Source organism: Prionailurus viverrinus, chromosome B3 (assembly GCF_022837055.1).
Source record: "Prionailurus viverrinus isolate Anna chromosome B3, UM_Priviv_1.0, whole genome shotgun sequence".
NCBI lineage: Eukaryota > Metazoa > Chordata > Mammalia > Carnivora > Felidae > Prionailurus > Prionailurus viverrinus.
In genome coordinates, this window is record NC_062566.1 from 111,089,956 (window position 1) to 111,101,633 (window position 11,678).

At 48.6% G+C, this 11,678-nt stretch overlaps 1 protein-coding gene across 2 annotated transcripts in view; it reads left to right on the plus strand.

The window, feature by feature from the left end:
- Positions 1 to 11,678, plus strand: part of SUSD6 (sushi domain containing 6) — a 98,017-nt gene that overhangs the window by 75,005 nt on the left and 11,334 nt on the right. For both annotated transcript variants that reach the window (XM_047864536.1, XM_047864537.1), the window contains exon 3: positions 10,640 to 10,837. In XM_047864536.1, coding sequence (XP_047720492.1) covers positions 10,640 to 10,837 — 198 coding nt within the window. The remainder of the gene's footprint in view (positions 1 to 10,639; positions 10,838 to 11,678) is intronic.

The following is an 11,678-nucleotide window of genomic DNA, read 5'->3' on the forward strand; positions in this document are numbered from 1 at the left end:
GGCTCTGTCAGCACAGAGCCTGATGCAGGGCTTGAACTCACAAACCAAACTGAGAGATCAGGACCTGAGCTGAAGTCCCTGCTTAACTGACTGAGCCACCCAAGCACCTCTGGGAGTGGTTGTTTTGAATGAAAGTACGTTGGAGAAAAGCAAAAGTTCCGAGGGATGATGATTTCTCATTGGCTGAGTTACAGGGGTAATCAGTTTCTTGTAGGAGATGCAGTGTTCATCTTTTGGGGCCTGCCATTGAGGATTCTTTCCACTGAGATGTTCTGTTAGGGGTCTGTGATTGACCGTTCCTCCTGTAACGGACGTGGAGTGGTAGGGCTCTCCCTTCCATCTGCCCCTTCTAGCCTCCTGAGTGTACTTTAGTGAGGCTTGTCTTAATTAATTTTCACACTTCAGACTCACAATCTGTTAGTTACACCTTGTGTGTCACAAGGAGACCCAGTCACATCTTTCTTCAGAAAGACCATTTAGATCTTTACCCCTCAATTACTGATGAGTGTTTTTCAAGGAACTGTGGTGTTTTGGTGGGTTTAGACCATCACCTCGGCTGCTCTCTGCCACCATCCATAGCTAGAAGTTGACACCAATTATTTCCTTCCGGTATTGCAGTTGGATAGTGCCTCTGTGGGTAGCAGCATCCCGTCGAGCACCTGGGAGAAGGACGCTGCCTGACTGCTGTTGGGTGGCACATGGCAGAGGCTGATTATGTGGGGCTTGGGCAAAGATACCCCAGTGACCCTGTGTGTTCTGGGAGCTGGCAGAAAGTCAGCCCACTGCCTAATTCTAGGTCACATCCCCATTCTGCATTTAGTGACAACCTTCCTTTCACATGTTCCTCCAGGAAGATTTTCAGTCTTAGCTGAAAATGCCTCTGACTACTCTTAGCACTCAGAGATTAGTGAAGGAAACTGTCTGTCTTCCCTCCCCCCCCCCCCCGCCCCCCACTGCTCTGGGAAAACGTGGGCTCACTTGAGATATGAGCTGAGTCCTCTGGGCACCGGTAAACTCGCCAGTCCACACTCTTCTCCAGACAGGAATCGCTGCAACTTTTGTCAGATGTATCCCACCCCCATGTTACACTTTTGTAGGGCTTGGGGTAAATGTTTTTCAGCAGGCCTCGGTAATCAAGGAGCTTTGTAAGAGGGGAAGGACAAACCAGAGTTTGGAATCCAGACTCCTAATGCTTAGTAGCCATGTAACCCCAGACCCGTTACTCAATTTTCAAAGCTTCAGTTTCTTCATCTGAGCAAACCGAATATTTTACCACCTTCCTGGTAGAGTGAGAAAATTAAATAGGATGGCAGCTTTTTTTTTTAATTTTTTTTTTTCAATGTTTATTTATTTTTGGGACAGAGAGAGACAGAGCATGAACGGGGGAGGGGCAGAGAGAGAGGGAGACACAGAATCGGAAACGGGCTCCAGGCTCTGAGCCATCAGCCCAGAGCCTGACGCGGGGCTCGAACTCACGGACCGCGAGATCGTGACCTGGCTGAAGTCGGACGCTTAACCGACTGCGCCACCCAGGCGCCCCTGGGATGGCAGCTTTAAAGTGCTCACGGTGGTGCCTAGTGATACATGTTAATTCTCTTCCTCTCTTCTACCCTGTTGAACAACAGAAATCATTAAATTTGTTTTAAATTTAAATTTGCGTTTCTTGGAGGCCTACTGTGTGTGCTTGGCACTGGCCTTGGCATTAGGAGTTACCGTAGAGTCTGAAATGAAACCATAACTTGGATCTTTGTGCCCGAGTCCAAGCCAGACTGCTAATTACTGCCTGCTTATCGGTTTCCCTTCTGGAGTTGGACAGTGCCTTAGGCCGCAGACTGGGGCCTTCCTTCAGAGGACTAGCATGCATCCTTCTTGGAGGTGGGGAATTCTGAGGGGGGGAGGGCAAACATATATGCAGTTTAGTTAGGTCATAGGATGAAGGAGGTGAGACCAGGAAGTAGTGGTTGCTGAAAAAAAAGAAAAATAAACATCATCCACTTTCCCTTAACTCTTTCACTGCCACTCTCAAGGAGTGCATAGTCACATTTGTTCCTGCACATGGAGTGGCTTGGCTCCTAGCTCTGCTGTCATCCCACTCTCCTGTGGGCTGTGCTCTGTAGGTCACCGCACTGGGTGGGGCAGTTCAGACACCAAGTGGCCCAGGCCTGGAGGGAGTAGGATGAAGGCCAGTGGTCCTCCAGGCTGCCCTCTTTTTAGCAGCCATGACAGGAATTGGGGGAGGGGGGGCGCGGTGTGCAGCCACAGCTGGCAGCCTGTTCCCCTGTGTCCTTGAGCTGCGAGAACAGGAGGAGGTAAAAGGGTAACAGGCCATATGGAGGCCATTTGTCGGTCAAGAGCAGCCCATGGGGAAAGGGGCTGGTGTTGCTGAGCTGCAGTAAGGGGAGAGCAAAGACCCCCAAAGTGCTTGTCCTGCTCTGTTCTCTGCCTGTGCTCTTTCCGAATGGCCAGACAGTCCTGAAACAACCTTCTTATCTTTGCTAAAGCTTTGCCCAACCCCATTCTGAAAATCGGAGGTAAGGGTCTGGTTAGCTATGTGAGAAGGCGTGTACCTCACATGTGCCAGTCATCGTGCAGGCATCTTGTAGGTGAGCAGTTCTATCATGCCTCTAAAACACTACTTGGAGGTGCATATGCCTCTCAGGGACTAAGGCTCGAAACAGTTTAGGCATTTGACAGGGTTGCGGATGGGGCCCCTGGGTCAAACGTAGATTCATCTGGCTGACCTCCAGGACCATGCTCTGACCTGTCATGGCCCTGGTCCTGTCAGGCTGAGAGTATATTTTCATGGCATACACCAGATTTAGAGAACATGAGAGGCACCATGCAGAGGGCTCCTCTTTGCTGTTGTCTGTTCTTGCCTCATGTCGAATCAGAAACCACATGGCCCTTTGCAATTAAAAACATGACAGTGCCTTGAAATGTGGGCAGAATTTTGCAAGTCAAAGCAGTTTTCTACTAAGCATCTACGAACTGCCAGATTCTATGCCAAGATCTGGGGATACAAAAATGAGCGGAACAAATGCTTGCCCTACAGCTTGGGTGGGTGAGTGGGTAGGTGGGGATAGTGGAGAGGTGGGGGAAGGACTGACCTGTGAGAAAGTAATTGTTGCAGAGACAATGATGTGGTGGTAGTTTATAGAGAAGAATGAAGATGTTATGGGAACACAGAAGAGGAATAATAAAGCTACTGTTTATTGAACACTGAGTGTGTGACAGACCCAGTACCAGGCGCTTCACCTGTGTAATTGTGATTAATCTGCTCAGCCACCCTGTGAGGTAGACACCTGTACTTTAGTATCCCTATTTTACAAGCAAGGAAACAAAGGAATGGGCAGATGTGCCCACGCCCTACATGGTGGGTAGCCGTCGGCAGCGTGACTCCGTGCTCTCGCTCTAGGCCCATGTTGATAGTGCTACCCTGTGCTGCTTTGTTCTCCCTGGCAGTGCCCTTTGGAATGGTTTTCTAGAGTGGGTGACCTTCAAACTGAATCTTGAGTGATGGGTGGCATTCCAGCTGAGCCATGTGCTTTCAGGTCAGGGTTTAGAGGAGAGAAACAGCACTTCTTTCGAAATGACTGTGGGTTTGCTGGCTGCTTCCAGGTTACGGGAGTAACCTGCAGTGGGCTGCAGTGAAGAAAACATTCCCCCTCATTGGCTCTGAAGCCGCTGGCTGGCATTTCCCCTTTCCTGTGAGGTGGAGGGAGAGAGTGAGGGACCCCAACCCAAGATAAGACTGAGAGGCTCTGAAGCCAGACCCATTTGTGAGTTACTAGTCTTCCGGAGCAGGGCTTCCCCTAGGTCTCTGTGGGGTTGGGATGGGAGGGTGCAGTGGGGGTGGGGGATACGGTAAGGGAGGAAGGGGGGGCCTGGGAGGAGCAGTGGGGGCAGCCTAAGCCATGGGCGGGTTCCCCCTTTCCTCCAACGCCCCAGCCCCAGGGCCACACCCTGGGAAAGGCCTGAGCTGTGGCAGTCTGGCCCTCCCCCAGTGCGTGGGAAGTTCTCATGAGAAAAGGGATCCTGGCTGGACAATGGCTTCCTGTCTGACTGCTGGGAAGGTTTGTCTTAGAGGAGAGGAAGGTTGCAAATGGCATGAGAAATTGTCTCTCCCGTCTCGCTGCCGCCTGTTTTAGACTTCTGACTATTTGAGTGGGGGGTCAGGAAGGCGGAAAGCCAGGGAAATCCATGGACAGAAGCAGCCCTTGGGTATCTCTTGAGTAAGTGAACTCCTCCTGCCTGTTTCCCTGTTCCTGCTACACACCCAAGGCAGGAATCTGCCCAGATGGATGCAGGAGCTTCTGTGCAGACAGGATGCTTTCCTCAAACCTCTCACGCCTTGTGCTCAATTTAAAGCCTCCATGGCTACATGTAGGACTTTGATGAAGGAACCTTGAGTAGGTGGGTGAGGCCAGCAACTCACCCAACTCAAAACAAATTTGCAAATGTCAGCAGAGACCTCAGAGGTCATCTGGTTCAGTACCATCATGTACCGGAACTGAGGCTCGGAGAGGCCACTGCCCACAGGCAGTACCCTTTGTCACTGGCCTCACTTTTCAGGATGTGGATGTGGGAGGAGAACCTGTGCCCGCAGACCCTCTGTTTCTGCCCAGTGCCGTGGAGAGGGAAGTCAGCCTTTCGGGTTCACACGTGACTCTGCCCCTTTCCTGCTAGGTGGCCTTGAGCAAGTTTCTGAACTTCTCTCACACTCACTCAATTTGCCCATCTGTATAATACTGTAATAATATGTTTCTTACAAGGTCTTTGTGAAGCTTAAATGAGTTACACATGTAAAGTGCTTGGAATGGCACTTGGCATTTATAGTAGATGGTTAATAAATATGAGCTGTTAGTACTGAGATTTTTAAAGGAGGCTTCAGAAAAAAAAACTTTTCACTATAGTCAGATGTGATTATTACCCTGCACCCCTGCCTCTTTGCATTTGTCTGGAATGCCCAGTCCCAACATTCTTGGGAGGTTTTCATGAGGAGAATCACCTTCTCTTTGAGCCTTTTCACACTATAGTATGACTTTTCCTTTCACATATAGAGTAGCTAGGTGTTCCAGAAGCTCCAGGCCTAGTTTATCAGGGTATGAGCCACAGAATGGAACCTGGTGTCCTGCCCTCCCCTGCAGGCCCAGGTCAGCTTAGTGGTCAAGCCTGCAGCCTAAGAACCAGAGTAGAGTGCCTGTTGAATCCAGCATCATTATTTACAAATGTGTGTTTTGGGGCAAATTACTCAACTCAGCTGAGCCTCATTGTTCTTAGGAGAAAATACAGTCCCTGCTTCATGTAAAGAGAGAACTCACAAGTGTGCCTGGCACATGTAATAATCTATTTGCAGTAATTATTACTTTCCTTGTTTTATGTCCAAAAAAACAAAAACCCCAAACTGCACATTTGAATACCCTTTTTGTCTGTTTTTACCTTGCTTTTTTCTCTGGCTCCGCTTATAATAAACCGTTGAGGGCTACAAGTAGAAATTGGACCTTCACATATCAAGAAGGGATTTTGAGAGCAAGCACATAAACAGTACCTTTTAAAACAACCTTCGGGGGGGGGGGGGGGGCGCCTGGGTGGCTTAGTTGGTTGAGCTTCCAACTTCAGCCCAGGTCATGATCTCACAGTTTATGAGTTCGAGCCGTGTGTTGGGCTCCGTGCTAACAGGCTCAGAGCTTGGAGCCTGCTTCAGATTCTGTGTTTCCCTCTCTGTCTACCCCTCCCCTGCTCATTCTCAGAAATAAACATTAAAAAATAGAACGACCGGCTAGGCTCCTGGGCGGGGGGGGGGGGCCCTCCTGCCCCTGTGGTGTGCTTCTGAACCTTTCCACTGCTTTCAGATCGCCAGACTCCCCCTCTGACTCTCAGACAAGGACTCTTCTCCTGGATCTGTGCTGTCCAGTACAGTGAATCCAAGCCCCATGTGGCTACTGAGAACCTGAAGTGTGGTTAGTTTGAGTTGAGATGTGCTGACTTACTATGGAAAAAAAAATTAGATATCTCTTTAAAATAGAAAAATTTATATTTTATATAAATTAGGTTAAATAAAGCAGATTATTAAGATTAATTTCATGTGTTCCTTTTACTTTTTCACCATGGCTACTAGAAAATTTTAAATTACCCATGTTGGGGTGCCTGGGTGGCTCGGTTAAGTATCTGACTTCAGCTTAGGTCACGATCTCGCAGTTCGTGGATTCGAGCCCCACATCAGGCTCTGTGCTGACAGCTCAGAGCCTGGAACCTGCTTCAGATTCTGTGTCTCCCTCTCTCTCTGCCCCTCCCCCGCTCACGCTCTCTCTCAAACTCTGACCCTCCCCTGCTCACACTCTGTCTCTCTCAAAAACAAACATTAAAAAAATATATAAAATTACCTATGTGGCTGCATTATATTTCTGTTGGACAGTGCTGCGCTGGATGTGTGATATCCATCCATTCCTTCCTCCCATCCTTATTTTTTCTGATCCTATTTCTCTTCTTTGCCACTGGTTCTTACCTTCCTCTGGTTGCCAGCAGTGCTCCTTACCTGAATTAGATGGTCTCTGACAAGGACGGCCCAGGCTAATAGAAGAGTTCACCTTTTAACACTTCCTTCTTTGCTTTGCATTAGAGTTGGCCGTGTGTGAGTCTGTCCTCTCTAAGCTTTCTGAGGGCACAGTCTTGTCACATTTACATTTATGGCCTCCTAGAGCAGCCTGTGGAGAGATGGGGGCTCTGAGTTACTACCAGAGACATTTACAATTCTGCCTCCGTGGTGTCCCTGATTATTACGACTGCTGTGTGGGTGTGCTGAGTTTGGGGAAGCCTTTTTCTTCTCCCCTTAATTCCCAGGAAAGCTTTTCTCCAGCCATCCTTTCTTTGGATGCTTTGATTAAGCACCTACTTCTCTGTGCTTAATGTTATGTTCTAAATGCTACTGCTCTGATTTTAGCCTAAAACTACATTATTTCAAACTTGTGCATGAACACTGACCAGTTTCTTAAGCCCTCAGTCAGTGTTTTAGAGTATGGTATTTTCTTGATAACTGACGTCAGCCAGAAATCTCTTTTGTTGAGTCTTTTTTTAAATGCACCAGGTATTTAAATGTCTATTTGCCTTCCTCACACTGACCTTCACACTCCCTACTCTTCATACCTCATTTTGAAGGGGCTCAAGTGCTTGTTCAAGTGTGTTACACTGAACAGTTTGATCTGGGGCCCTCTCCTGGAGCTCATTTTGATTTGCTTGTTACGGAATCTTACAAAGTTGGTTTTGTTTATTGCCTCCTCCTTCTAAAAGGCTGGTCCTCAGGACACAAAAGCAAAGCCCATTTAGAAGGGCTAATCAAGGGTTCTTGTTTTCTACTGAGGGTTGTAGGCTGCAGTGACTTGGAGGTGGAAGGATCAGCCAGCTTATTTTGCATCTTCTCCGTCTGCATCCTCCCCAGCTGGCTGAATCGTCTTTCTCTGAGGCCCCTGAAGAACTACTTTGCTGCTTCCTGTGCTTACTGGAGGCCTAAATGGTTGTAGGAGATAATGGAAAGCAGAGAAGGAAGCTAAGGAGAACTAATTGATTTTTTTCCTGTAAAATTTCTATCTTCTGGCTTTCTCCCTCCCTTTTTACAATTACGCGGCTTGACCAAATCAGATGAGTTCATTGTCTTCTTGCAGTTTAGAACCGAGCTTAAAACTCCCTCTGAGAACCTTGGGTTGTCAGAGAGAGAGGCTGAGATTAAGATTAAGGTAGCCTCTTGCCCAGGATGGTGGCTTCCAGAAGCCTCTGGATGATTATTTGCTCTTCCTGATGTTCTTCCATTTCTTGTTAACCCAGGCATCACTGAGAGGGTCCTTTTGAACACCTCTTTTATAATATTTTTAAAAAAATTTTTTTTATGTTTATTTATTTTTGAGAGAGAGAGCATGAGCAGGGGAGGGGCAGAGAGAGAGGGAGACACAGAATCCGAAGCAGGCTCCATGTTCTGAACTGTCAGCACAGAGCCTGATGCGGGGCTCGAACCCACAAACCACGAGATCACGACCCAAACTGAAGTCGGATGCTTAACCAACTGAGCCACCCTGGCGCCCCGAACACCGGCTCTTTGCCACAACTCTCCCACTCTGCTGTTTGCCTGGGCAAGAAGGCCATATTTTTTTCTTGTGTTCTTGGTGTCTTAACATGACCTTGCCCCCTACCCCCCCCCTTTTTTTTAACCTCCATAGCCTCCTTACTTCCCTGGACCGGGGGCAGCCTCTTTGCAATGCTGAGCCCTATGCATTTGACTGGTTTCCTTTAGCCTTCACAGATAATGTAAAAGAACTTATGTGCATGTATTTGACCGTACTAGGGTTGCTGTACTGTTGACAAACTTTAAGGCTCCCTCCAGCTTTGTCCATCTTTGATCAGATTCAGTTCTTCTTATAATTCTGCCCTTCTCAAGACCCCTCAGAAGCTTCCCTTGTCCTTTGAACATGTTACAAACACCTCCTGTTGCAGTCAAGACCGTCTGCAAGATGGTCTCATTGCTTGCCACTTTTTTTTTTTGCACTAAACTTTCCTTATGCTAGGTGATCTCAAAGGTTCTCTAGATTTGGGCTTTACCGGCAGGAATACCAGCAGCAGGAGTGGCTTTAGAATCTGCAGCTTTTCCTCTGAGACCATCTTTCCCAGCACATTGGACCTGTGAGTGGGTCCTGCCTGCTTTCGGAAGCTGCCCTGGGGTGCTCAGCATTAATTATGCTGAGGAAATGACCCAATTAGACACAGTGCTAGGAGAGCCAGGGGATCTGTGGCAGCCTTGTTGCCCTGAACAAAAGAGGGAAAATGTAAAGAGTAAAGCAGTTTACAGAGGTTCCTTTGGAAATCCAGCTGGACAGCTTTTTGAACTAGTTGGCCAAAGTTGCAAGAGGCACCAGGAGTGTGGTGGGTCTGTCTTCCTCCTGTTTAAGACTTTGGGTGAGGTGGGTGGCGTGGGAAGAATCTGGAGAAGGCGTGTCTCTAGAGGGCACTGGGGCACTTACTTGGGCTCATCTGCTAGTTTCAGAGAAGCTGCCCAGACCTCTTCTTGTGCATCCCTGTGGCACCCACCCTGGCATTATTGTCTGATAAATCTTTATAGATGAGTCTTTTCTCCTCATCTCAGCAATACACACCTTGAAGGCAGGAGCCATCATCTCTTTTTCGACATGACCTACCCCCCAGCCTGGCTGGCAGTCTGCCTGCTTACTGGCAGTCTTTAGGTTGAAGGGAAGTGGTATTTGATAAGAGGCTGTAAGGGCATCTCTGTGCAAGGGAGCGGTGGGCAGTCTTGTGAGTGGGAGAGGGTTCAGTCAGGCTCCAGGTCTGTTAGAGGAAGTGGGGGAAAAAAAAAAAAACAGTTCTTATTTTCATACCGATGTTCTTGTGATAATCAGGATGGGGGCAGGATATTTGTCAGCAAAATCAAATGCCCTTTGGAATTTTCTATCTTTTATATTAGTAAGGCTTTTGGAAAGTTGAAGTTCATGGTACCTGGCCATCCTGCCAGCATGTCTTCTCCCCCAGCCTAGCCTTCCAAACAGAATTTCCTTTAGTGCCCCTGTTGTGTATCTCCTGTTAGGGCTAAGCACACCCCACAGTCCATTGCCTGACTTTTAACTCTGCAGCGTCAGTCTAGGATTGGAGGTGCAGGCCATGGAATCAGAGGTCACCCTTCTCATCAGGCCGCTTAGACCTTCCTGTTCCTCTGACTTACTGCTACAACTCATCTACACCAGGGTTCTCACCACACTTGGACTCCGTTTGCCTAACTGACCTGTTTGAAAGGAGGTGACCAGGACATGCATACTTCTTAAAGGCCCACTCAGCTCCTGGGGTAGAAGCAGTGTCTGCTGGTGGAAAGAGCACAGGTTTTAGAGTCAGAAGACTCGACCCTGCTCTCGGGTCTGCCCTTTACAGTGCCTTACGCTTGGCTAAAGTCATTTAACTTCTGTGGGTCAGTGTCCTCATCGACAAAGGGGAGTAATGATAACTAGGTCTTGGAGCTGTCAGAATAAAGGGATAGAAGGTGAAGATGCTTTTAAAGCTAAATAGTCTCGCCTGAGCGAAAGCTGTGGGCTTTACTGTGGGATGGAGACCAGTGCTGGCGGGGACTTCTCCAGTCAGGAGGAGGGCAGTACATGGGGGCTTGGGAGGGCCAGGAAATCCATCAGAAATCCCCTCTCAGGCCACGAAGGCACATTTTTATCACACCATGGCGTCTTTTCTGGTATTGTTATCAGAAACAGGGCTAACGTTTCCCTTGCACAGGTTGACAGTGTTTTACCACCTTTCACTCTGATTCATTGTGTGTTTCAGTAGGTTTTATGAAAACCATATGATGTGCTAGGTCTCTGAGTTCACGACTGTCAGAGTCTGTCACTCCCTCATGGGTGTGGTTCTCCCAAGGCACATACAGAGCAAGAGGGGAAATGTTGCAAGCAGCCAGACTTTCCCTGCGGCCATCGTGCTTCCTTTTGTCACTGGCAACCTGAATTTCCAGAGTTTGGCCAACAGCCTTTTAAGAGAATGGCTCTCAGATCCTCCTGCATTTCCTGTCCTCCTCGGCAGCACGGACAGGATCCCACTGGGAAACCTCACTGCTGTATCCCCACGCACTCTCTCTCTGTCTTTGCAGTGTGTTCCCTACCCCCGGAGCCAGAGAATGGTGGCTATATCTGCCACCCCCGGCCCTGCAGAGACCCCCTGAATGCGGGCAGCGTCATTGAGTACCTGTGTGCTGAAGGCTACATGTTGAAGGGTGATTACAAGTACCTGACGTGTAAGAATGGAGAATGGAAACCAGCCATGGAGATTAGCTGCCGTCTCAATGAGGGTCAGTCTGGCAGATGAGAAAGGGGGGCTGCTGGGGTTCTGCTTCCTTTAAGCTGATGGGAAGTGGCGCCCACTTCCTCCAGAGCACCTGTGCTGTGGGCGGTGTAGCTCCTTTGATGCCCCTCAGCCTCCCTTCCTTTGGGATTTCATGTCTTTGTAAAAGACGTTTGGGGTTGCTGGTGCGTGTCCCACTGCATTTCAGCTGAGCCACCGAGGGGCTTGGTAGCTTTATCAAGGCATCTGTTCTGCTTTGTAAAGTCTCTTTGATGCTTAGGATCTCTCGTTTGCCCAGCCAAGTGCTGGTGACCTTTGGCCATGTTCTGCTAACACCTTCTGGAGTGTCTCTTTTATATTATTTTTCTTTGAATGGAAATGGACTGTTTGTTATAGAGCTACAGTCCAGCTGGACAGAAGACCCCTCCTGCCTCCTCCTGTCATCCATGACAGGAAAATCCAACTGTCTGCAGGAAAGTATGTGTCCTACAGCTGTCTTCGTGCCTCACACTCGGGCTCCTAGACCATGACACCCTAGAGATGGATGGGGACCAGCCTGAGATTTGCAACTGAAGTTACAGGGTCTTAGAACAGGGGATCACAGCCCAGTTCTTACCAGTTTTCCTGCCACATGTGGGGAAACATGGGTGGGACCTAGGATGGTGGAAGGCTGTGTCCATGCACATGGTTGATGCCTACCAACCTGCTACTGAGGACAGGATCAGAAGTGGTTAGTAAAAGCCAGATCTCTAGGGGCATGTGAGGTTTGGTGTGAGATGGTCCTCAAAGGTCTGAAGTGAAGAGAATTTTAGATTCGAGAACAGGATGGGGAAATGACCCCTTACCTT